At 37.7% G+C, this 27,495-nt stretch overlaps 1 protein-coding gene across 3 annotated transcripts in view; it reads right to left on the bottom strand.

Moving 5' to 3' along the window:
- Positions 1 to 20,351: 20,351 nt before the first annotated feature.
- Positions 20,352 to 27,495, bottom strand: part of LOC136029175 (galactose-3-O-sulfotransferase 3-like) — a 38,306-nt gene continuing 31,162 nt past the window's right edge. The window contains exons 4-5 of one of the 3 annotated variants that reach the window (XM_065707290.1): positions 21,327 to 21,485; positions 20,352 to 20,586 (exon numbers count right to left, since the gene is read on the bottom strand). In XM_065707290.1, the coding sequence (XP_065563362.1) occupies positions 20,460 to 20,586; positions 21,327 to 21,485 (286 nt within the window). In that variant the 3' untranslated portion in view covers positions 20,352 to 20,459. Of the gene's footprint in view, positions 20,587 to 21,320; positions 21,486 to 23,652; positions 23,860 to 27,495 lie in introns of those variants that run through there. The other 2 variants (XM_065707291.1, XM_065707292.1) reach the window with 2 other exon arrangements.

Here is a 27,495-nt window from a genome sequence, read left to right as displayed (position 1 = left end):
TATATTTTTTGTGATTCAAACACCAAGTGGATCGCATGTATTTTGTGAAAATATTCTTGGCCCATCTTCTATAATCCCATCAAAGGTAGCCATCATTCTTATGAAAAAAAACAACAAAAAAACAGTTCTTAGGGTAATTGTAAGGAGAAGCCAATTTATTTTAATCTCGGCAAACTTCAGAACCTGCAAAAGGGCAGTTAACTGACTGCCTTTTTATAATTTAAATATTGCTGACATGAACTATTACCTTCTTTGCGAACTAATTATGCGAGCTTTTTGTCGAGATCATCAGAATTCCGAAACTAACATGAGCTACAAAGAATTGGTCGATAATAAAGTATTCGTCTAGACTTGAACTTAACCCTTTCAGACCTGAACCATAAAGAAGTGGCGTAAAAATTCTGAAAATAGAAGAGAGTGATCCTGGAGGTTCAACTAGAACAGGTTTATTATTTTTAATTTTTATTTAATTCCATATCCAAAATGTGAATGGTTACCATATGGTCACGTCAGTTATATACATATACTATTGTAGGTGAAAATTTGTGAAACAGTTGCGATCTGAGTTCAAACACAGTCGAACTTTGCACTTCGGACACATGATTCGACTGGTTCCACCCCTAACGCACTTCTCATAGCGAAACCTTCCCTTTTCAGTCGTATCTGGAAAATACGAGGTCTGGTCAAACCTCATTGATTCCGAAGGCATCCCGTCTCGCGAGGTAGTCGTATTGCGCTTGGTCACTGATAAGGATGGTCTTCCAACTCGAGGACTTTGAGATACGCCAGTAAGAACCAACCTACGAGCAGTGTCCATTTTGAAGTACAGCAGAGACATGTGCTGAACATTGATCTGCTTACACTGTCGGCGGTGTATCAGCCAGGCGTTGTTCACAGCCACGTCAAAGAAGAAGTACACAATCTTCATATACCATTTCTTAGAGCGAATGTCAGTCATGTAAAGCTCCAGGAACATGTCAGCAAGATCTACGCCCCCTCATTGAATTGTTGTAGTCACGGACGATTTGGGGGCGATCAACTTCGACGTATTTCCGTATTGTGCCATCCCATCTCTGACACTTATGAATTGGGGTGACTGCACAGTATGAACAAGCCAAATGGACTGGTTTGTTGTCATACCATTTTACTACCGATACTTCTGAATGTCTTTCAAAACGGAAGTCCACTGACCCTCGTCCATTCTTCTTCATGTTGACGTCGGTATCTAGAACAGCGCCCCTCATTCTGTTGCTGTGTATCGTACCACATGACTCGATGCCATATTCAACTCGGAGCTTGTGAATGAGATCGATGCCAATATAGAAGTTATCAAAGAACAACTTGAAGTTCATGAACCTTGGCCAAGTTCAGATATTTCAACAGCTCCTTTTCCTGTATATATATCTATGTCTCACACTGTTCCGCTGATACCGGCTCTCGTGAAAACCTTTACACCCCACGAGTGGGGCTTGTCCTTCAAGTACTGTCGAAATCCAATTCTTCCTTTGAATGGATCATCTGTTCGTCAATACTTTGGATCTCTTCAGGGTCTATTTTTTTAGATTCTCCCTGAATGCGTCGTATAGTCTTCTGATCTTGAACAGTTTATCATGACCAGCCTCCCCTTTCGTTATCATTGAGGTGACATCGCAAAGGTGGAAAAAAGACCTCAAGCTGATGAACCTATCTCTGCTCATGGTATCAGCCACCGGTAAATATCGTATTCCATTCTCCCAGTACATTCTAATAGCCGGAAGTTTGAGAATGCTCATAAGCATTTGAGCTTCAAGAAATCTGCGCAGCTCTTCAAGGGAAAGTTTCAGAGCAAGATTCTTCTTTCTCATGGCATTCAGATTCCTTTTGGTCTACAATGTTTGAAAGAACGTCTTCTGTGATAAACATTCGGAAGAGATCAAGGGGCGTTTGTACCTTGTCATAGTTTGGCATAGAACCCTTCCATGTAATATCTCGAGGTTCGGGCTCCGTTTTTATCCACTTGTATTGCTTTGCCTCCTTCGCTACCTTCTTTTTTGCTACTGGTTTTTCCGTGACCTGAGGAGCATGCGTTGGAGTTACTAGACCGGCCACTGCTTGAGAAGGAGCATTTCTTTGAGCTCTTGCAAGGACAAAGGGTTCAGCAGGTGCAGTAACTGTTGCTGACTGTATTGCAGAAGAAGCTCACACTGGTGCTGATGATGTGCTAGAAGAACTGTTTGACGCTGTTGTATCATTCAAGCCCGGGAGAGGCAAATCGAATTGATCCGTGTCATCCCCATTGTCTAACTCGAACCTGCCAAGCATTGCTAAAGGGATGTCGTCTGTGTGGTCAATATCCTCTTCATCTCTTCCTTCTTCACTGCCATAACAGTTGAGAGAACGTAAAGGCTGAAATTCTTGATCTGGATTGTCTGGTTCCCAGTTTGGGTCGTCGTCGTCGGAAGAGATATCGAGATCTGAATCACAATCAGCTATGAATAAAAGCCTTGCTGCTTCTTCTGTAGTTATTTTCTTGGTAGCTCTTCTACTTCTTTCCTTGATAAGTCTCTCTTCCAAGGGCTTGGGACCATGACCTCTCATGGAGTCAGAGCTCGTGTTTGGATCAACTGAAAAGAAATTCAAGGTAAGTGCATCACTTAATAATAATAATAATAATAATAATATGTTGCAATAAAATGGGCCATTGGCCTTTACACTTGTCTGAGGCATCCCAAAAAATAGCTGTTTTACCCTTGTTTCAGTAAAAAGGAGGAACAGAAAGAAAATGTGCCTGTTCCCGATCATAGAAAGGACTTGCTGCCACGTTTGCTGTACAAATCTGCCTAGGTATGGTTTGGCACTGAATGTCTGACGTGACCATTTGGTAACTGATCGTTAGCAACCTTGTTTGCGGCTAAACTGCAGCTCAGAATTAGACCAGTGATATCTCATTCGAAAGAACGCATTCTTATTTACAAAATAAGATCACAATCAAGCTCTGAACTTACCAGAAACGTCCAGGTCATCGAGGTCAAAATCTGCACCTTTCCCCTTTTTCGACATTTTATGTTTTGTCTAAACTTGGACGCTCGCTCGACCGCTCGGGTAAAGCCTTGAGGGACAATAAATTCAAACGCGATAGAGTCAAGCAAGCGCTATCTAGTGGAAAAGAAATCATGGTTGTGACTTTGTCAAGTCAAGAGAAAAAAAAAAAAAAACAGGAGGCGAGCGGTATCCGTATGGTGACCACAGGCATGAAAGGGTTAAGCAAAGGGTTGGGGAGCTGGAAAAGAATTAAATTACAAACTTTTTCTTGAAAATAAAGAAATACAATGAAAAAAATCTTGAATTACTGAGTTTCCAGGAATTAACATGATTTTTTTAGAGAGAGAGAGAAATAAATATATTAAAAAAACAAAAACAAGAACAGAACAACAATAGAAAAAAAACATAATAAATACGAATGCATATATTAAACATTCAGTTTATTTCCATTAGTTCTTTACAATCATCTTGACCAAAATATCTTCTTATTTTTATTTGTCGTCGATATTTTAAAAAACAAAGCAAACTCTTCAAGATACATATAGTTTTCAATAAAACGCAAATGACACAATAGGATTTATATTTTTACAATTAGGAGATGGAGAAGGGGCAGTAGCAAAACTTCTGTTTGTCGTAATTTTTGTTTGTTTTATATTTGACTTGAATATTCAATTCGATTCTTACTCGTTTAAGATGTATCTATACTAGTGCCTGTTATCTTTGTGTTTGCTATCATCGTTTGTTTTGCTTTTGTTTATATAGCAATTTATTTCTATCTATATGGAAATATTGAAGATTTTCATGCATGGAGAGGTTTACATTAAATTGCTTAAGGAGCAAAAAACTGGTAATTGCAAAAATTTTTGTATATATTTTGACAAGGGACTCCAACAATTCAAAAACCTTAAAATATAAAACCAAAAGTTTGAAGCTTAGTAGAAATCGTTGTTATAAATCGTAGTTGCTCTAATAATCACATATTTTTGAAAAGACTTAGTATGAAAAGACATTAAATTGCTTAAGGAGCAAAAACTGGAAATTGCAAAAATATTTTTATATATTTTAACAAGGGATTACAATAATTCAAAAACCTTAAAAAAGAAAACCAAAAGTTTGAAGCAAAGGATAAATCGTGGATAGAAACCGGACTTGCTTGCACACTCGTATATCTTTGAAAAGACACCTGTATAAAAACACATTAAATTGCTTTAAGAGCAAAAGACAATTCTACATGAAAAACTTAACTAGAGGTAGACCCAAAAAACGAAAACTTACAAGTCTTATAAATGATAATTCATCTGAAGAAAAAGAAGTTTTTGTCCCACCATCTGAACAATTACCAAATCTACTGGATAGATAGATAGATTTATTCACACGAAAGCCCAATTGGGTTATGGTGACGTAGACAAAACAAGGGAAAAAATACAGCAACGAAATATAGACTGAAAAGACACTAAAACCAATTTTTTTGGTTTTTTTAATCATCACGATACCTCATGCCTACCCGGACAACTTTCCAATATTTTATTTATATTTATGTAACACCTACTTCTCAGAATTTCTTAAATCCTGTCTCTCCACCAACCTCTCTACCAAAAAATTCCAAACGTAACTCCCTCAACTCCCTACATTTTCCTAAGAATTATGCAAAGACACATCCATCTCTCAACACATAGGGCATCTGTAAGGACCACCACTCAATCTATTTTTCCCTAAATATCTCCTACGTTCTCTAAAAGGCATAAAATTCCCCCTTATATACATTACCCATTTCCAATCTTTCGGAGCTAATGCCATATTTAGGTAAATTTCTTCGCCCCAGTTCTCTTCGACCTCCACATATATCCCAAGAGAAGGCGAGGTGGGCTCCTCAGCTTGCCAAACCTGAGCTTCCTGAGACTCTAGCATAGTAGCAACAAACCTAGATACAGTCCCAACATCTTTCCTATCCCCTTTCCCTCATTCCAGCAGTTACCTATCCCTGAACGATCTAATATATTCCTCACCTGATTTGGCCTCGAATCCTTCATTCTGTCTTGAAGCATCATAAAAAATGCTTGTTTAATTAGCCTATTATCTTTAATAAATGACACCCTTTCCCAATATTTAATCATTCTAATTAACCTATTCTGTCTCATATACTTTATTCCTATATCTCCTCTCAGCACTAACCTATTAAACTTATTATCAAGGCCTAACATACGCTTAAAAAACCTCAACTGCATTCTTTCTAAATTTAACCCCCAAAGCTCCGCCCTGTAATGAAAAGCTGATCTAACCCAAGTATATAAAAATATACTTTAGCAGTCTTATATCATATTTTCCTTGATACTACTTTTACTTAACATTCCTAGTGGTCTATTTCCCTTAATTTTTCTTCTATCTTGAGATGTTTCTTCCATTTCCCATCTGACAAAGCCTATAACCCAAGTACAGATATTCATATACGTAACTGACATATACGTAAACTGACACTGCGAATCTATCCGTTCTTCACTTTTCCTAAAACCATTACAAAGATTTCTTTACGTTTAATACTAGTTTCTTATCAAACAGTTTGTGGTAAAGAACTCTAGCAAGGAGCGACCCGGCTCAATAGTAAACGAAACTTTAAAAAATGGAATTTTGATATCAATAGTCACATCAAAAGAATCGTATTTTAATGGTGATTTTAAATATATAATTTTTATCAAGTTTAGTTTACCCATCAAAAGTTAGGAGTCTGATAAAATTTGCCTGATTTTAGAAAATAGGGGGAAACACCCCTTATAAGTGATAGAATCTTTTTTTTCAGGGGTTAGCGTATGGACCCAGTGGTCCTAGAATTTCGCGAGAGGGCTCATTCTGACGGAATTTAAAAGTTCTAGTGCCCTTTTTAAGTGACAAAAAAAAATTAGAGGGCACTTAGGCCCCCTTCCACGCTCATTTTTTCCCACTGTCACCGAATCAAAATTCTGAGATAGCCATTTTATTCAGCATAGTCGAAAAACCTAATAACTATGTCTTTGGGGACGACTTACTCCCCCACAGTACCCATGAAAGGGGCTGCAAGTTACAAACTTTGACAAGTGTTTACATATAGTAATGTTTATTGGGAAGTGTACAGACGTTTTCAGGGGGATTTTTTGGTTCGTTTGAGCTGGGAGGGCTGGGAGGCTTTGAGGGGAGGGGGTTTTGTGGGGGGAACTTTTCATGGAGGTAATTGTCATAGGGGAAGAGGGGCGCAGAATTTTCTAGCATTTAAAAAACTTGAAAAAATAAGTATGAAAAAGTTTTTTCAACTGAAAGTAAAGAACAGCATTAAAACTTAAAACGAACAGAAATTATTATGCATATGAGGGGTTCACCTGCTCCTAATACCTCGCTCTTTACGCTAAGGCATTTTTAGTGATTTAAACTATTTATTCTACGGCCTTTGTGATTCAGGGGTCATCCTTAAGGAATTTGGACAAAATTTAAGCTTTACTGTAAAGAGCGAGGTATTGACGAGGGTGCGAACCCCCTCATATACGTAGTAAAAACATACAAATATAGAAGTTCGTTACGCAAGGTAATTCGTAAGTTACGTATATTTTTACTAATAAAAACGTTCGTAAAAAATTAAAAGTTCTAGTTTCCTTTTAAAGTAACCAAAAAATTGGAGGGTAGCTAGGCCTCTTCTCCCGCTCCTTTTTTTCTCAAAATCGTCCGACTAAAACTATGAGAAAGCCATTTAGCCAGAAAAAAAGAAAAAAAAATAGTGTGCAAATTTCGTTTTAATTATTCATGTTTGGAGAGCGAAAATCAAAACATGCATTAATTCAAAAACGTTCAGAAACTAAATAACTGAACTGAAACTGTTTTTTAAACTAAAAGTAAGGAGCGACATTAAAACTTAAAACGAACAGAAATTACTTCGTATATGAAAGGGGCTGTTCCCTCCTCAACGCCCCACCCTTTACGCTAAAGTTTTTTACTGTTTTAAAAAGTAAAGTTGAGAGAAAGAGTCAAACTCAAGCGTAAAGAGCGGGGCGTTGAAGAGGGAACAGCCCCTTTCATACACGAAGTAATTTCTGTTCTTTTTAAGTTTTAATGTCACTTCTTACTTTCAGTTAAAAACACTTGTTTTTTTTTTTTAATTTAATTCCTAAAATAAGAAGATGCTAGATCTAGCAGTTGTTGCAAATGTTCTTTACTTTCCGCTACCAATGCTATGTCATCCGCAAAAATTAATGCCATAACGCTTGCACTTGAAAGCGCAATTATTGGGGCGTCTCTGCCTTTCAAGTATTCTTCAAAATCATTAATATACAATGAAAATAGCCTTGGGGACATTGTACACCCCTGCTTAACACCAAGTCTACTCCCAATAACCCTATATAAATCCTTGCCTACCTGTACTACAACCTTAACTATATTATACAAAGATGCTATATTCTTATTAAGGCGGTGATTAAGTGAACTGATGGAACTCGAAAATCCCATGTTAAATTGAAAATTTATATTTAAAAAGTACTCAAGTATTGATTGGCGGAAGATGCCGCTTTTAATATCAGGCCATAGCTTCTTGAAGATGCTACAAAATGTTTGAAAGGATTTTGCTCTATTTCCTCTAATTGCTTAGAAATCTTAGAAAATGTCTAGTTCTTTTTATTAAGTGTACTCTATGAAGGATATTGCTTTTGGAACAAAATCGGTACTATCATGAGCAGAAGACAATAACCTGTAAGATGATTGGAACCATTTTTCGATGTATTTTCCTGTTTTCTAACAGTCCCCTAGAATATTTTCAGCTACCTGAAATTTTTACAAGTCGGTTGCCAGAAAGAATCTTTTCAGATCACCGATAACATCCCCCAGAGACCAAAATGACAAGCTGGTATAATCAGCTGCTTGTTAATAGAAGTTGAAATTTTCATAAATTATTTCAATGCAATGAAGTAACCTAGAAATGAGGAATAGTCAGGAGCCTAAAGTAAAGTTGTGCACACAAAGCCGAAATCATGGGGAAAATTAAATCAAAGCGAGGTATGCATCTTAAAAGTGTTACCACACATAGACAGCGCCTTTGTAAAAAGTATTTAGAGCTTGGTAGATGCAAATATCCAAAATACCTAATAATGCGGTACGCCGAAGAACTAGACAAGTCAAGAGATTTAGGTCAAGCGACAAACCTTGAGATGGAGCAGAACCCCCTAGCTTCTTCCCCGTTGCCCTACCGGATCGTGACTGGTGGTAGAAACTTGGATTGCGACGAATTGAAGGATTGCCGACGGATTTTTGATCCTGCATTTTTCATGCGCGATCTGGAGATTAAAGTTTGGAAGCACAGGTGAGCTTTATTTTATACTCTATTTATTAAGCTGAATTCTTATGCGTTTTCATTTAAAATGTTTTTAAAAATCCAAGAAAGATTTTTCTTCTGGGTCTTGATAAAGTTTTCAAAGATTCAAATTTATTATCAAAACTTATTATTATTTTCAAAGATTCAAAATTTAGTAATTATTTTAGAAAACTGAACCAATTATGCCTTAGACGATGCAGCATGTCAAGTTTGGATACAAATGTTCTAGCCCAAAAAGGAAGAGAGGGAGACGTTTTTTTTAGAGAAATGGTCAAATAATTATTTTATTAATTAGGTCAAATAAATCAGGACCAAGAGACTGTATTTGCAGGAAAGATAAGAAGTTTTTTGTTTGATATACCATAATATGTACTTAATAAGCAGAAGGAAGTAGATATACTGACGATTTACAACAGTAAAAACATTACAGAATAATAATAGTGAAAAACAATACTTTTATTATAATGGTCGATTGTGACAAAATAACAAGAGCTAAGGGCTCATGTAGCACTTGTGACGAGGTCGGAAGAGCCAAGAGCTCATATGGCATGAGCTGTAGCAAAATTTTAAGAATCAACAGATCGCTTTAAAAGGAAAATCAGAGGCTTAATGCCGGTCAGGACTAAAAATAAGAGCTCTGAGTCACAAGGTCCTTCTAAATGTCAAAATCCATTAAGATCCGATCACCCACTCGTAAGATAAAAATACCTCAATTTTTCTATTTTTTCCAAATTAACAACCCGCAGCTCCCCCAAAGATAACGGATCCGTTCCAATTATGTCAATCATGTATCTATAACTTGTGCTTTTTCTTCCCATCAAGTTTCATCCCGATCTCTCCACTCTAAGCATTTTCCAAGATTTCTGGTTTCCCCGTCCAACTCCCTCCAATGTCACTGGATCTGATCGGGATTTGAAACCTGTGTTCTAAACAATAAGATCCATCTAAATATCAAATTTCATTAAGATCTGATCAGCCGTTCGCTTATCACCTCCGAACTCTTTCCGTTTTTTATTTTTTCGTTTTTGAGTAATTTTTTTGAAGATTGTGTCCTCCAATTTTCATTCGTTATGAATAACATCTAAAAATTTCGCAGTGGAGCGGTATCGAAGACTTCGTGTCATTGCTTATAGTTTTTGATTTGTGAATCCTTTTCGTTTTTGGGATTAACGACACTTGTGACAACAAAGGCCCTTGCGCCGGTGGCGTATTTCCACTATTCAGCAATTTGAAATGTCGAACAAAACGAAGAAATGTTTATCGAACGATGGATCAGTTTCGAAGCATGACGACCCAGGGCCTTTACGATTCCGGGACATTTGTTTAAATCCCCGCCCCCGAAAATAAGATCCTGGGAAAGGGTCTCTATGTTGGCAAGTTCTTCAGTCTAAAACTTTTGGGAAAGTCTCATTCATTTTATTTTATTAAATATATATTTTTTTTTAGTTGCAAAGACATCAAGGACGTCCCAAATATGATGTTTGAAAAAGAATATCTACAAGGACTCCGAAGTAGATTTGTATTCAGATGTGAATCCTGCAAAGAGGAGGAGTCAGTATTTACCGAAGCTCCTCCATCACGAAAAAAAGATAAAAATGCACCGCAAGCAGATGACAGAGACCAAAAATTTAAATCGTGAGATGGTCCTGGGAGCAATAAATGCTGGGCTTACGCATGCCCAGATTGAGGAGCTTTTTTGTACATTAGGACTACATATTCCAGCGTCTGCAGTGTTTTCAAAGTACGAGCGTGAAATCTGCGAGAAAACAGAAAAACTCCTTGCCGAATATTTATTACAAAATGGAAAAGCAGAAAGAGAGGCAGCTTTGAGAGCTGGAGAAGGGTTCGACCACGAGGGTCTTGTGCAGACAACTGTAATTGTTGATGGAAGTTGGTGCACGCGAAGCTACGGGACTCGTTACAGAGCTTTATCTGGATGTGGTGTGGTGATTGGATACTACTCTAAGAAGCTGCTCCATATTGGCGTTCGAAACAAGTTTTGTGCTATGTGCTTTCGTTACAGAAATTCGGAAAAACCCCATCACAAGTGTTTTTTGAACTGGGATGGACCATCAACAGGAATGGAAGCGGACATAATAGTAGAGGCATTTTCCTTAGCTCCAACAATGCACAAACTAAAATATAAGAGGTTCATTGCTGATGGAGACTCCAACTTGTATAATGAATTGATCGCTAAGGTTCCATACGGACGGATGATTGAGAAAGTGGAATGCGTAAATCATGCCTGCAAATGCCTTACATCGCGATTGTATAACAAAAGGAAGACTGGTGGCCAAGAATGCTCAAAAAGGCTAACTCCAATAATGATTAAAAAGCTAAGTGGGTACGCCCGGGCAACGATCATCCGAATTAGCTAAGAAGGCAAAGGCGCAAAAGAATTAATAGAGGCTCTTAATGCCATTCCTCACCATTTCTTCAGTGGTGATCACACAAAATGCCCTGGGCTCTGTAAAGACTCAGGTAGCAAAGTGCCTTCTACGGATTGTCCCTCTATGATATTCCTCTGCCATGTCCTACAAGCATTTGAAACTCTAACAAGAAGAGCGCGACTACTGATTGGGAATAATACAAGCAACTTAGCTGAGTACTTTATGAGTATAGTTGCAAAATTGATAGGAGGGAAGCAATTCCTCGTGACTCAAAATGGTCGATATAATTCTCGAGTAGCAGCTGCTGGTGTTAAATATAGTAAAGGAGAGCTAGGAAGGCTTCATATATATAGAAAAATCACAGGAAGGATACCACCTCGAGCGATGACAAAACTTTCAATGAGAAAATCTAGGCTAAGAGCTCTAAAGAAGAGGGCTCGAAAGTCAATGACTTGTCGCAATGAAATACTGAAGCAGAAGAAAGTAAATGAACCTGATGGGAAGTATGGGCCAAACGCAACAACTCCTGATCTTGCAGCTGTTGACTTCAAAATAATGAAGAGTGCCTTTTTACAACGGCTAGAGTGCAGCACTGAACAAATTCAAAAAATAGAAGCTGCGACTCGCCTACAAGGAGAAGACGACGGAAGCTGGTCAGCAGTACGCAGGGACAGAATAACGGCTTCATGGGCCGGAACTATAGCCAAGCGAAGGACGAAGATTGTAACCCCCTTGGTGCAAAAACTTCTTTATGCGCCATCAAAAGTGACTAAAGCAATGATTTACGGGCATACATTTGAACCAGTAGCTGCAAAAAAGTTTGAAGAATCGACCAGATTTAAAGTGGAGCGATGCGGTTTTTTTGTGCACTATGAGCATGGCTTCATTGGTGCCAGTCCAGATTACTTAGTAATTATGCCGTGCGGAAAAAGAGCACTTTTGGAAATAAAGTGTCCAGAAACTGCGAAAAATATGGAGATAGGCGAGTGGATAAAGAATCGAAAAGAGGCTAAGGCGGACTGTTGCATGGAAGTTGGAAAGAATGGACTGGTCAACCTCAAACGAGGCCACGACTACTTTTACCAAGTACAATGTCAGCTTGAATGTGCTCAGCTAGATACCTGCTTTTTCATGATTTTTACCCAGAAAGACTTCTACATTGAAAAGATAGACCGCGATCCAGACTTTTGGACCGAAAAGATTTTTCCCAAGCTAAAAGGATTCTTCATGGATGCTTTGATCCCAGAGCTTGTCGATCCCAGAGTTCCACGGGGGCTTCCAATACGAGAGCCGTACTTATAAGATTAATGGTCTAGTACCGGTAACAAGAAAATTCATTTTCCTGACATTCTATCCTTCTTTGTATTTATATACTTAATTTTATTATAATTTGAAATAAAATACCTTTGTTTATATTGCTTGTCCTCCAACTTTATCAAACAGTTCGTGGTAACGAACTGTAGTAAAGAGCGACCCGGCTTAATAGTAACCAAAACTCTAAAAAATGGAATTTTGATACCAATAGCTACATCAAAAGAATTGCATTTTCATGCTGATTTCAAATATATAAGCTTCATCAAGTTTCGTCTTACCCATCAAAAGTTACGAGCCTGAGAAAACTTGCTTTATTTTAGAAAATAGGGAGAAACAACCCCTAAAAGTCATAGAATCCTACTGTAGAAGTTCCAAGCTCCTATCTACAAAAATGTGGAATTTCGTATTTTTTGTCAGAAGGCAGATCACAGATGCGTGTTTGTTTATTTTTTTTTTCAGGGGTGATCGTATCGACTTAGTGGTCCTAAAATGTTGCAAAAGGGCTCATTCTAACGGAAATGAAAAGTTCTAGTCCCCTTTTTCAGTGACCAAAAAAATCGGAGGGCACCTAGGCCCCCGTCCCACGCTAATTATTTTCCCAAAGTCACCGGATCAAAGTTCTGAGATAGCCATTTTATTCAGCGTAGTCGAAGATTCTTATAACTATGTCTTTTGGGACGACTTACTCCCCCACAGTCCCCGTGGGAGGGGCTACAAGTTACAAATACTGACCAGTGATTACATATAGTAATGATTATTGGGAAGTGTACAGGCGTTTTCAGGGGCGTTTTCATTTGGTTGGGGGCAGGGGTTGAGAAGAGAGGGGAATGCTGGGGGAACTATTCCTGGAGGAATTTGTCATGGGGAAGAAAATTTCCATGAAGGGAGCGCAAGATTTTCTAGTATTATCTAAAAAAACAATGAAAAAATAAATATGACAAAGTTTTTTCAACTGAAAGTAAGGAGCAGCATTAAAACTTAAAAGGAACAGAAATTATTACGCATATGAGGGGCTCACCTCCTCCTAATACCTCGCTCTTTACGCTAAAGTGTTTTTATAAATTTCAATTATTTATTCTACGGCTTTTGTGATTCAGGGGTCATTCTTATGAAATCGGGACAAAATTTAAGCTTTAGCGTGGAGAGCAAGGTACTGACGAGGGGGTGAACCCCCTCATATATGTAATAAAAATATGAGAATACAGAAGTTCCTTACTTAAGCTAATTTGTAAGTTACGTATATATTTAACTAATAAAATTTATTTTTACTAATAAAAAAATTCTTAAAAAATAAAAAGTTCTAGTTGCCTTTATAGGTAACCAAATAATCGGAGGGCAACTAGACCTCCTTCCCTGCTCCTTTTTTTCTCAAAATCATTCGATAAAAACTATGAGAAAGCCATTTAGTCAAGCTTTGCAAGACGCAGCCAAATATATTAATATTTGTTGGCTGAAGTATCTCACCAAAGGAAGCTGTCTATCAAAACCTTTCACAAGATTTGATAATTGATGCTATTTGAAGTTTTGACAATCGGCGGTCTCTAGAGTATTAAAAGGCAACTAGCTAACCTAACTTCAATTTTGAAGCTCGATGTTTTCAAGTTCACTTAATCACCGCCTTAAATGCGCTTGGTAGCCCTAGTTCTAACAGCGACCCTATCATTAAACTTCTATCCACTCCATTAAACTCCCCTTTTAAATCCAAAAATGCAGCAAATAGCCTGCCCTCTTTTCTCATAACTTGCTTCCTAATTATCCCTAATAAAATAAAAATCTGAGCTATAGGACTATAGCCTTTTCTGAGCCTGCCTACGAATCTGATAAAATTCTATTCTGGTCTATCCAACTATCTATCCTACGACAGAATATCTTAGCAAAAACCTTACTAAACACATTACTTAGACTTACACCTCTATAATTCCCATGGTTTTTTCTATTCCCCTTTTTAAAAAACGGCACTAGAATAGACGTAGCCCAATACAAGGGCCATTCTGCACTGTTCCATATACCAGAAAACCTCCCTGCTATAACAGGCAGCAGCCTCATCCGTCCCCACTTCAAAAATACGGTTGGTATCCCATCTATATACCTGGAGCAGACTCGTCCTTATTCCTCCCATTGTCTCCCAAACTTCACTTACCTGGATGGGAGCAACCAAATCATAATCACATTCTTTTATTGGCCTATCTGCTACATCACGAACTGCAGATACTAGATCTACACTCAAACTAGTTCCTCATTGGCCCCTAATCAATTCATTTTCTCTCTCCTCTAAATATGTAGGCCAAGAATCTACTGCTGGTATACCAACATAAACCTCTTTTCCTCCTATAGAATTTTTAACTATACGCCCAAAGGTCCTAATATCCCCTTCTCTATAATCTTTTTTTCAGTTTCTCTCCTGTCCTAATTTCATGCTCTTTTTTCTTAATCTTCAACATTTTCTTATACTTATTCCGAATCAACTTATAATCCATATAAAATCTAGTATTTTCTCTACTACTTATGCTATCCCTCGCTTTCCGCAGTGCCTCTAAGATTTCCTGGCGTTTCCTTTCACCATCATGAAAATGTCCATTCTTAATATCATTCTTAATTCTGCAATTTAACTTTGAACCTATCTCACATGCAAAATTATTAACTAATACTAACGACTCCTCTATTTTTCCATCACCTAGTAAAACGAAACATTTTTCTATTTCCTGCTGAACTTCTTCACTCGTCATCATACTCTGAAAATTTTTTCTACCGGGTCCTGAGTGCCGGGCCCCGGCAGCAAAAACCACCGATAACAGCGAAGCCATACTACATATAGTATGGAGAGTCTGGCATCTTCACTGCCGGGCCCCGGCACTCGGCACGGGGCAGGCTTCTATATATGGATTTTCATCGTCGATTGTCTTCTAACCACAAGCAATTTGAGACAATTTGCTGTCTTGTTCATATTGCTGTCTTTTCAAGGATATTTGATTATTAAGGCAAGTCCGATTTCTAACCACCATATCTACTAAGCTTCAAGATTTTAGTTTTCTTTTTTAATGTTTTTTTATTGTTGTAATCCCCTGTTAAAATATATGCAAATACTTCGTTGCTGTTACGCCTAAAGATCGTAACTGACATTTCCATACTTCTGAGATATTCGAAAAAAACTGTTTGCTAAGCTCTTCGAAAGGAAGAATCAGCAGGGAAATGTAGGTTCAGTCAAACTTCGAGTATGTAAAATATGGGCTTTCCGCTGGTTAATAGAGGTTTTTGCTAAATTAAACCGATTGGCCTACAAGGCAGATAAGACATCTACTTGTGATGCTCACCTACAGGTACCTCCAGCAAGCAGACCAGAAGCTATTCACCTTCTCTCCCCACCAAAGGCAAACCCGAGGACTTTCCAAAAAGCTGTTCAAATCCAATGTTAACACCAAGGTCCGATTAGATTTTTTTTAGCCAGCGAGTGGTGAATGATTGGAGCCAACTAAGCCAAGAGAAAATTTCTGCAATCTCGCCTAAGGAATTCAAAAAAAGTCTCGACAAGGAATGGGAGGCCGAAACATAGAGATTCCAGTGGGAAAACCCCTCCCAGCATTCATTAGCATAACACTCTTGGAAGACAATAGAGAGTCAGTTGGGAGGATGATGCGGTTTGTCATACCCAGCCATCTTGCACACTCAATCCGAAGTTGCTGTTGTGTGGCCGTGCCAACTCTAAATTGCTGGAGAATGGTTCTTGAACGAAACCTACCATATGATCACCGTTACCGAGTGGGCTTAAATTGCATTTCTCCAGCACTCTCTAGTCCTGATGGTTTGTCGCTTGACTTTAACATAATGACCAGATATATCGCCATCATCAACTATGGAGCATCACAGTTCTCGCAACTAATTCACTCCGAAGTGTGAACAAAGGTAATTAAGACAAAAGGATACTTGATTTCTATTTTGTAGACAAATTCGAAGTTAACCAATCTCGAGAGTATTAGGGCTACAGACTCGCTTTAGAATTTGTAGCATAGCTCAATATTCTCCATTACATAGTGAGAAATATACCATAGTTATTAGAATTTTAAACTGTGCTGAACAAAATAGATATCTCAAAATTTTTATCAGACGACTTTGGGGGAGGGGCCTTTGAAGGGGGTTAGCTGTCCTCTATTCTGTTGGCCGCTGAAAAGGGCAATAGAAAATTTTATTTCCGTTTGCATGAGCTATTAAGTCTTTCTCCATGACATTCTTGTCACCCGCTAGCCCTGGTAGAAAAAAAGGAGACACGACAGTGCTACCCATACAAAAAAGTGATTTTCTTTGTTGTTGAAGGCGGTTGACTCTAGTTACCCTATTCAAGGTTTTTGACGATTCTGATTCCAATAGTACACTTTTTATTTCGATCACACCATTTTCGAGGGATTTCAGGTTTTTTTTCGAAATCACCATAAGACTCTTTTTGCACTAAAATTTTACTTTTAAGCGAACCGAAATAATAGTTATCATTCCTGAATCATTCCTGAATTTGTTCTATGAATTTTTTTCTCTTAATTGCATTCAATCTCTTAAGAATCATTTGGCAAGCCTCCTGTCGGCTGCCCGTGTTAACTACGAAAAATTCGTTGCGAATTCTATCAAGGAACTATTCTTCTTACTAAGTTTTAACATTGAAGTCCCTGAAATCAAATAAATGGTAGAATTTATAAAAACCTAGTAGACAAGAGCGATATTTTTTTTAATAAGCCATAAAAAAGACAGATTGGTAGCTTACTGATGTTGCAATAGCTTCCTGGCGAGAAGACGATTTATGAAACTTACAAAGGGGACTGGGGGGTTAAACAATAGGGGCTCTTGTAACCCTCTAATTAAGAGTTTTGGGACATATTATTACAAAGATACCGTTTTATGCGGTAGCATCCACTTAAGAAGTGGCACCAAAAGTGCCAATACTAGTTTTATATCGCACTTACGGATGGAAAAATTGACAAAATCACGCAGACATGAGTAAAAGTTTTAAAATGGGCCATTAAACAGTTTTCTAAGTAGTTCTCGTAGCCCACTAGATCCACTCTTTCCACTTGAGACATGGTACCAAAGTACCGTTTTTAGTGTCATTTGGCACTTGCAGATGGTGGAATTCATAGGAAGAACGTTGACATGAGTAAAATGATCTGTTAGATACCGGTCTGCGATGTCTCAACCTTTGAGAAGTGACACAGAAACTGCTATTTTTAGTGCCATATGACACTCGCAGATGGCAAAATTTCTTAAAAGCACGTAGATATGATAAATAGCCTTTAAATGAGCCATTAAGTTTCTCTCTATAATGTTCTGGTAACCCACTAGGCCTGAAAAAAAAAAAAAAAAAAAAAAACGGGAGACAGATCAGTGCTACCCATGCAAAAAACTGATTTTTCTTGTTGTTCAAGGAGAGGGACTGTAATTTCCCTGGAGACGGTTTTCGACCATGCTGATTTCAATGGTACACTTTTCATTTTGATCTCAAGCTATTTTCAAGGGGTTTCAGGTTTTTTCAGAATCACCAAAAATTTCCTTTCGCAATAAATTTCCAAACGGTTCGTTTTAACAAATTTTAATTAAGGACCGACCCGGCTCAATAGTAACCAAAACTGTAAAAACAGAATTTTTAAACCAATTTTTATTTCAAAAAAATCGGAGTTTTATGCCGATTTCAAATATATAAGTCTTATTAAGTTTAGTCGTACCCATGAAAGAAAATCGCCTGATCAAAATTTTGAGATAGTAATTTTATTAAGCATAGTTGAAAGGCCAAATACTTATGCCTTTGGAGATACCAAAAACCCCACAGCCTCTGGGGAAAGGCCTTCAATTTACAAATTTGCCCATTGTTTAATTATACTATTTGCTATTGGGAAGTATGCATAATTTTCTTCGGGGGGGGGGGTGAACTTTTTGCTGGTGGCATTGCTCACGGGGATCATTTTCCCTGATGGGGGAAGTTTCCAGGGGGATGAATCTTTTGGAAAAATGTTACACTGAGGAAATTTGCCAGAATTCCTATACGAAATTCTTCTTATGTCTTGTTTTCTCATTGCTGACTCAATTTTACGCAGGAAGACGTAAAGGGTAATTGTCCGGTGTAAAATTTCACAAGGATTGAATTGTCTAGAGAAGAAATCCTTGGGGAGGAGGGATTTTTTCTTAGAGAAGTAGCCAGATGTCCTGGAATTATATAAAAACGATCAGAAATTAAATTAAAAAAAGAAAGTTTTTTCAACCGAAAGTAAGGAGCAGCTTTAAACTTAAAACGCACAGAAACTAGTACTTTTATGAAGCGGGTTACTTCTCCCCAACACCTCGCTATTTACGCTAAAGTTTTGAGTGCTTAAAAAATCTTCTTTTTATTCTAATTAAACTTAGTGTTTCAGGAGTCATTCTTAAGGAATTGAGACAGAATTCAAACTTTAGTGTAAGGAGTGAAATTGACTTTTTATCTGTTTTTAATAAATGCAACCATGGATGCGCCTACACAATCTTCCCCACCCAGCATCTCAAATACTTCTACCAATTATATAGTATTACTCGAGTCTCTTTGCCCGCGGGCATAAAAGACTGCAATGGGTTCATGTTCTTTGACACGATTCGAGTTTGGTTGATTTCACACATCCATGACTTTAGCTTCGATATAAAATGCCACCATGTCACTCTGCAAGAGCAAATTTTGAAAATTCTTAAGCCGCAAGATGGTATTGTCACCCGAAACAATATCCATGGACTGGCATCCATGACGCTTGCAGTGCATCAATTGAATCGCTTGCTTGGTGTTTTAATTTTAATTTTGTCCGGAAAGCTGAAAGACACATGAGACAATAGTAGCGCGTAGTTTGATTCTTCTCTGGACTTAAAACCCGACTAATATTAGTAATAGGAAAGAAATTTCCAATTGAATCAGGGTCTTTGGCAGGCTCGTAGAGAAGCCATACCCAGTGTTTCACCGATTCAATGGATGGAGCCCTTACCCCTTTTTATCTTTAAATTCAACCTCTTCATACTCTGTATCATACTGCAACACTGAAACGCCAAACTTTAAATCTTCATTTGTCCTGTCTATTCCCTTAAGTGTTACGTGATATTGTCCATATAATTAAAGTCTACTTCAGGAAACTCTGCCCCCTCCCTAACCCCATTAACTGCTAAATTGTCCAAATGTGTCTTGGTGGTATCCATTGCCCTAGATTTATGGCCTACGACAAGGACTGCAAACTTGAAGCACTGAAGCCCTGTGTCGAAACAAAAGCGCTGTTCACCTTAACAAGCCCTTAAATCTGTGTTATATCTCGCAACCCCTCTGTTTACCCTCCCGCCTTATAAAACAAATTCTTTTTTAAATTTTGCTGCATTTAAATTAAATTTTCTATAAATAAAAGATCTGACCAGCTCCCATTTTATGATCCTCCACCCTATTAAAAATACTCCCCACCCAAGCTGAAAAAAATGCAATCAAAATTATGCAAGTCCGGGTAAAGTGTCCACATTTTTGTTTGCAGGTAATGCGAGTACGCATCACCCATCTTTTCATTGAAAAAATATTTTTGAGCGATGGATGCTTTAACACTGTTATAGCTCCCGCTTCCCGAATGTGTTTTTCGAGAAGCCCCCGGATCTTGCTGATATAAGAGTGTATTATGTCCACCGGATCTGTATTGATACTCCCACTTGTAAGAGTATTGAAGGGCTCTCCAAATTCAGCTCTAAAAACATAAAAATTCCGCAAAGCGCCATCAAGGTAAAAATCTGGCAATAGCCTACAGGGCAATACGGTGAGTCGGCACCACTTTGTCCTACTCCCCCTCAAAACTCTGTGGGATGGGTGCCTTCTCAACCTCGCTTGCTGGTAGCTGATCAACTCATTCATAGTCCTTTCCGAGGCCACTTTCCCGCAAAAACACATCTAAATCAAAGTTGAAAAAGGTATACTAACAGGGCTCACCTCCAAACCATAATCCCCCTCATATTTACTATTCTCAGGGGTTGTACATGAATTGCCATAGAATTGGGATGGCAGGATAATCGTCTCAATATAGGCCCCTGGTGTAGGTAATAATGCTGGTACGTGAGCCGAGAAAATAATAAGAGCTGAATAGCTCATTGAAACACTCTTGCTTTCATCCTGTGAAAGAATCGCTCAAAGAGAATAGAATAGTTAAGAGTGACCCATCGGATAAACTGAGACCACACTGCCAATGGTTTATTGATCATAGATGAGCAATTTGACCCTTCGGATATACTGAGACAAAACTACCAGTTAATAATTTAATGACCATACATAGGACTCACAAAGTGACTCTTTGGGCTCATAGCCACAGGAACTACTAGTTAAGAACTAGATATTGGAAATCACCATATAAATGTGACGAAAGTTTTCCCTCTTTACGTTTAAGGTATTATATGTTTTAAAGAGTCTTAAAATTTACTGAGGGACTGTTGGTGTCCACTGTTGGGGTTTGCTCTACTTTGATCCCAAGGAAGTCCGCAAACAAATCCTCAAAATATGCAATCACAACCCTTTTTGAGTGCAGCCTGAAAAAAGAAATAAATTTATTCACTTGATGCATTTATGATTTCAAACTGAGAAAAAAATATTAATCTAAGGCTCCTCAACCCCCTTCAGAACTAACAGGTCAGGGTCTGTTATAATACTGAAAAAGAATATTAATCTAAGGACCCACAAATCCCTCTTCTTAGAACACAAAGTTTTAAATACTAGAATGCATCATTTTTAGAAGCATGAAGATCTCAGCTATTTCCTCTTTTATTAACCCAAAAGGAATGTCTAATTATTAGCTATTTCCCTAGGGCTTCCCCTCAAAACTATAGTGAGGGCCCCTGATATTTTTCCCCATCATTAAATTAAAAAAAGGAAACTGATTATTAATATTGGGGTTGGGATCCCCAAATCTCCTTCTTAGAGGCAACAGTAAAACGCATTTCAAGACTAGAATGCATTATTTTTAGAAGCCTGAAGATTTTAGGTATTTCCTATTTTATTAACATGAAAGAATGTTTTTTCTATTTCCCAGGGGTCACACCTCAAAACTATTTGACTAGACGCCCTTTATTAACACAAAAGGAACGCGTTACTTTCCCAAGATTGGTAATATCATCACTATTCATAATAGTTTCCAGAAAAATTTAGCTTTTAGTGAAAAGCTCTTGAAAGCTTGACAAAAATGGATTATTTTAAAACCAACATGATCCTACTTATTTCCCTTGGTGAAAGAATTAACCTTTTCAAGAAATGCCAGTAAATTTACCGTTACATTAAGATCAGCAGCTTGCATGCGGAGGGCCGAAGAGGGCGCATCATGGCCTTGCACGGGGAGTGTAGAAGGTTTGGCAGTTTCCTTGTCATATGGCTCAGATCTTGAAGACACGGTGACTTCTTGCATGTGGAGCACAGATGGGCTAGCATTCTCGCCCTGTAATGGAACTCTTTCTTAGGCACCAGGCATAATCTTCGTCCTCTTTTGGGGGGGTTTTTGGTCTGGGTTTAAAAAAAAAATTTCTGTGAAGTGAAAAACTTCATCTTATTTTCAAGACGTCCCATACTTAAATTTAACTCGCCCCTATTACACCCCATCCTTTCTATATCTATGCCAGAAAACCAGAGTTTTCACGCTCCCGCGATGATAAAGAGAAAAAAGAATAAAAAAAAACTGAACATACTGAATCTGCTGAGGTTGCTGAAAGTCTGAGAGACTTAAATCTGTCTTGTAGGCAGACCTCCGAAGTTTGCGTTATTCTGCTATAGAGTTCGAAGTTCTGGTAAAGCTAGTCCTTGTTCCTCTAGCATGTTAGAGCTGCTTTCCATAATCGTGTTTGGCTGGGAAATTACACAGTTTATGTTCCTTAACCTCATTTTTTACCAATACGTGAGACTTGCAAATTGCGAGGTTGCACTAGGGAAAATTTAGCATCGTGAAACTTCCTCTATGATGTTTGGAAGGCATCTTAATTAGGAGTATAAATTGCTATGGGCAGGGGTCAGTCGACCCCCAAACCATGCTTGCCCCTCTACAGACACTGGTTTCCCCAGTAGGATAGGCTTTTCTGTTTTGAGAATGCCCACAGCCACTACCCCTTTCTTCCTTTAATGATTTAAGTTGAGCAGCGACCCCCTCAAGACGCAGGTGTTATTTGTTTTCTAAGAGATGCAGCTGTCTGTTTCATTATAGAGAATGTTTTATAAGAAATGCAGGTGTTAATTACCTAATAGTTTCTTTTAGAAAAACCTTTAGGGACTTCTTTACCCCACGATTTCTAAGATTGTTACATTATAAAGAGTCTTTAAAGACTTTCAGAGGACTTCTTTACCCCAAGATTTTTTTAATGTTCTTTTAGAAAACTAAAGTACCCCCGCCAAATTATGATTTCCTTTTAAAAACCTTCACAAGGCCATCCCTCCTGTAAGGGTAGAGTACTTACATCATCCCAATATTTTAATGCCTTTCCGCCATTTCCTATTAGCAAATTTGCTGCCATTGTCTATACGGAGAGCCGTTAGAAAGACTGTTGATTTTATTGAACAAAGGCCTGTTGATCTCCCGTTATTTCTCGGTCCCTGGGGGGTATAAAAATAGGTATTAGAGTGAAAATTTTATAAGTCTTACATAGGATTTTGAACGTGACATACCTGAACTTTTAAAAAATGGTAATATCTCAAAGATATCAACTGTTAAGATATCAACACTAACCAAATAACTATCTATATTAGATAAACATCTAAAAACCGTCCTTCCTTCTATTGCATGGCTTTCACAATGATAAAATACTCTATTTATCATTTATTTTCTATTTTCTCAACAAAATATACGCTTTTACCCCCAGTCTGCAATTTCAATCTACTTTTCCGCTAATCAAAGCATATTCTAGCAGGTTGGTAAAAAGGGTATAGACTGGGTTAAGCCGTTAATGATACGCAGTCCCAAACACAGAACAAAAAATTGCCTAATCACAAACAGAACTGGTTAGTAAAGTAAGGTGGCAGCACTCTTGGACACGTAGAAAAAATGCTCCTTTTTAGGTGTCCAATTTCTTATCTATTAGTCTAACAAAATATTTTGGCAATGGGGGCAAGGAACTGTCAGATACCTCAATCACATTTAAATTTTAATCTAACTTCGATTTTAAATTGTCTGCTTGGTTCCTTGAACGGAGATTTCCCCTTAAAAACAGAAACATCACTTGAAAACACAAAAGCTTTGAGGAATAACTTCAAACTGCCTTCTCTAATACCCACTGTTATACTCAACTTGAGCTCACGCATTGTTTGATCTGGCCCAAGGACGTAAGGACACCCCCCTTTTTGATACCAAACAGGAATTACACACAGCCTTCCAAAATGTAATATCACCTTTGTTAGCAAAAGGTCCATACTTTCCGTAAGAGCTGCAGAGGCAAGCTGTGGTGCATAATTTCTGTAAGACACTTATATCTTCCTCGCAGTAAACTGAAATTAAGGGTAGGGGTAAAAACAGGAAAAAAAAGAATGTGTTACTCTCGGCACAATTGTCAGCAAAAAGGCATTGTTATTGCCACCAACTCTTAAAAGGGTGGTTAATCACTTGCGATTTAAGGAAAACAAAAGAGGTTTGAAAGGATGAGATCTTAATGAAAACTATTTTAACAAAAATTTGGTCTCTTTAAAACCTTAAAAGTAAATGGTAAATCCCCAAACCAGAATGAAGTTATTGAAATAGACGTTGAACTTCTCCAGCACACCTGACTGCATTTTGGAGTAAACTGAACTGATCTCTTGCATCACCAACAAATATATTGCAAAAGAAGTTGGGCCTAGAAGAATAAATATTGAAAAAAATTATTCGATGGATGTACATACAGAAGACTCAGCTCCAAAGGAGGGGGTTAGTATTAATGCCAGATTCAATTTCCAAAAATTGGTATAGCAAGATTCTAATTTGACCAACAAATTTTCCAAAAACGTGCATGGAAAAAACTTCAAAAGCACAAAACTTTACATTAGGTAATTTAAGTTCTAAAACTTTATTGGGTAGAATAAAATTTTAACAAATGAAATGAAAAAATGAAGGACAATGTAAAGCTATTGCAGTAGATTTCAGTTAAGTTCAAAAATTAAATGTTGCTATAGTATAATATGTGCTTAAAATCCCAGAAAATATGGTGTTTGTGGCAAAAGAGCTTGCGACTTTTGCAGGACCAGGAGGCATTAAATCAAACATTACAGTTCATAAGTGTGGCCAGGACTAATGATTCAAGGAAGAGGAAGTTCGCTTTTTCATTTCTTTAGTAATTCATCTTAAGCGAAACGATAATAGCACGACCCTTTGGTGGAGTCTAGTTCGATGGAGAGGGGAGGGTATTAGAAGAAAAACTTTGATTTGTCGAAAGGTCATCCAAACTATACTAAATAGTCGGAACCTAGAAGAAGAAACAAGGATTTTTGTGAAAAATATCCCAGTCAAAGGTTCTAGACACTTGAACATTTGATTAAAGTAAAACTCCAATGATGCTGATGCCCTATAAAGTGTTACAATAACCGTGACATACAGGTTACAATTGTTTTGGAAATAAAATAGATTACTATGTCGATCGGAAAAAAAAACAACTAAAAACCAAACCAAAACCCTAGCTAGAACTTATTAGAACTTGTTAAAACTCTAGCCTATATGTCAGACTAACGTAAATACTTTGATACCCCAATACCTCCACCATCCGGGAGGTTTTGTCAGGTATAAATTACATAAGACAAATATAAGCCTAGATCTCATTTATCCCGAAGTTAGGTTGAGATTTTTTCACCCATTGGGATGAAAATACATAAGACAAATTTCATAAGGCTCCTTTCCGTCTTTTAAACAATTCAAATGGTTATAGAAACTGAAAATTTGTAGCTATAGTTGTAACTTATGATTCAGACAAAGTCTGATTGACGTCAAACACTACCTTTCAGTTGATCCCCTGATTGCTGTAATTTTGGTACGCATCACCCCACCTCCACAGAAGGTAGGTTCGTTCCAGATTCTCAAAACACGCATGTAAGGCGATAGTTGATACATCTCATTAAGATTAATGGAGATCAAACAACATGAGCTTGCAGATGTCTATATGACAAGAATTTTATGACCCCTAGGGAAAATTTCTGCATATTTTGGACAAAAGCTGTTGCATCCGATAAAATATTCTGGTAGATAGTATGTTTACAAGAATTCAACGTCCCCCTTCCAGTTCCTTCGTACCCTAGAAAGGTGAAATTATGCCCAAACCCTAAAAGCCATAAACGGAACAATAGCTTTTATTTCCACCCCAGTGGGATTGATATCCCACAATCCTACTGGAAGATGTCGTGCGAACGGAGACGTAAGTATCACTATTATTCAAACGCAGTGTTCATAGCTACTTTTGAGCTACATAATCAGATAGTTCTCGATTGTTGCATGTTTTCTACCCACAAAGGTTTTTGTGCATCATTTTTGCTTGCGATTCTTTGTGATTCTCGCTGTCACTGGTCTTCAAACCACGGATTTCTTTGTGCCTTATTTTCATTTATCATTACCTCGCACATTTTTCTATGCCTTTGAATTGTAGATACAAAAAATGTTCGACACGATCATCCCTGTAAAAATTGCACTCTTAAGGAGAGAAGGTAGTACACTGCTAAATCGAGAGTTTAAAGTTCGAAAAATACCTAGAGGATCCCCCCCACAAATAAAAAAGTAAATACGCAATTATTGAGAATGACGCGTAGTTGAAAGAACAACTACATGGACAATCAAATATGGACAATCAAATCACTTTGATCAAAATTTCAGGACTATCAATATCGATTTCATTGTCAATATAAAAAATTCAAGTTCAAGTAATTGTTCAACAACTTGGACCATCCAAGACAAAAAGACCAAATCTAACAGCTAAAGGAAAATGCAAAAAAAAAAAATATTAGAGGCAATGGTGATCCTTAATGAATCTCAATTCCCAAGAACACTTTGAAGACATGCGACAACAAGCATCACACCCAATCATAAACGACAGTTAGGTACCCAAAATTAAATACAGGGGATATTTTAGTCCCCGTCTTGTACTAGTTCTGGAACTATCGCTTTTTCTGAGGCCATAATAATTTCAATGATTTATGAAAAATTTGGTTCAATTTCGCTTTCAAAGCCTATAGCGAGAGAAAGGTTGGAATGGTTAGGATGTGTTCTGCAGATGAAGGATGACAGATTGCCAAAGGTTTTCCTTGTCAGCAAACATTCAGCAGATGAAAGATAACAGATTGACGAAGATTGTCCTTTTTGGCCAACCGTCTGGGGCTAAACGGATAGCAGGTCGTCCTCGTCTGGGGTGGGAGGATGTCATAAATAAAGATTTAAAGGAAATGGGAACTTCCTGAGAGGGTCTAAAAAGGGAGGCCTTGAATAGATTGGGTTGGAGGAGGAGCATGCGTAGCTGGGTTGGCCTCAGGCGGCTTGGTGCTGCGGTGAGTTGTTATTATTATTAGTAGCAGTAGTTGTCAGCCAACTGTCTAGGGCTAAGCAAAAAGTAGATAGTCCCCAAATTGGGTGGGAGGAAGTCGTAAGGAACGATCTGAAGGAAACTGGAACTTCTTGGGAAGGTGCAAAGAGGAAGGATTTGAATAGATTGAGATGGAGGGAAATAGTAAGTAGTTATATTGGCTTCAGGCGGCTTGGTACTGCAGTGAGTAATTATTAGCAGTAGTACTGGTGGTAGTAGCAGTATTATACAATAAATTTGTATCTAATCTGAAAGGAATATATAGCTAGTATATTTGCCTGTGCATAATTATGTATGTTTGAAGCATTTAAGGTCAATCTCCTAGGTTGAAAGCAAATTCTATTTCCAATAACATTGAAATACGTTACGAGATTTCCTCCTTTCTCATTGGCTTAATTGCTCCTTGAGGGTTGTATCAGAATATCTAAAGACTGTTGACTTTCCCTGAACATTAAGACCGGATTTAAAGGGAATTTAGATTTTTCACATGTCTAATTGGTAACAGCTAACCATTTGAATTTGGTTGATTACAAGTCAGATAACAGTTTAGCATTTGAATTTTCACGATGGGCAGAAAAAAAATACAAAAACAAAAAAGGGACGGGAAAACCTGAGACATTAGTAAGTTCTATCTCAACGTTATAGTAGAATGTATTACTTTTATTCATTTACAAGTTACTATTTCAAACAGTTCGTGGTAACAAACTGTAGTAAGAAGCGACTAGGCTCAATAGTGACCAAAACTCTAAAAAACAAAGTTTTGATACAAATAGTTACATCAAAAGAATTGCATTTTAATGCTAATTTTAAAATATAAGTTTCATCAAGTGTAGTCTTACCGGTCAAAAGTTACGAGCCTGAGAAAATGTGCCTTATTTTAGAAAATAGGCGGAAATACCCTCTAAAAGTCACAAAATCTTAAAAAAATCACACCAT

This window comes from Artemia franciscana, chromosome 7, assembly GCF_032884065.1.
Source record: "Artemia franciscana chromosome 7, ASM3288406v1, whole genome shotgun sequence".
In the NCBI taxonomy this organism is placed as follows: domain Eukaryota; kingdom Metazoa; phylum Arthropoda; class Branchiopoda; order Anostraca; family Artemiidae; genus Artemia; species Artemia franciscana.
The sequence above is the reverse complement of the archived record's forward strand: the minus strand, read 5'-3'. Positions and strand labels throughout refer to the sequence as shown.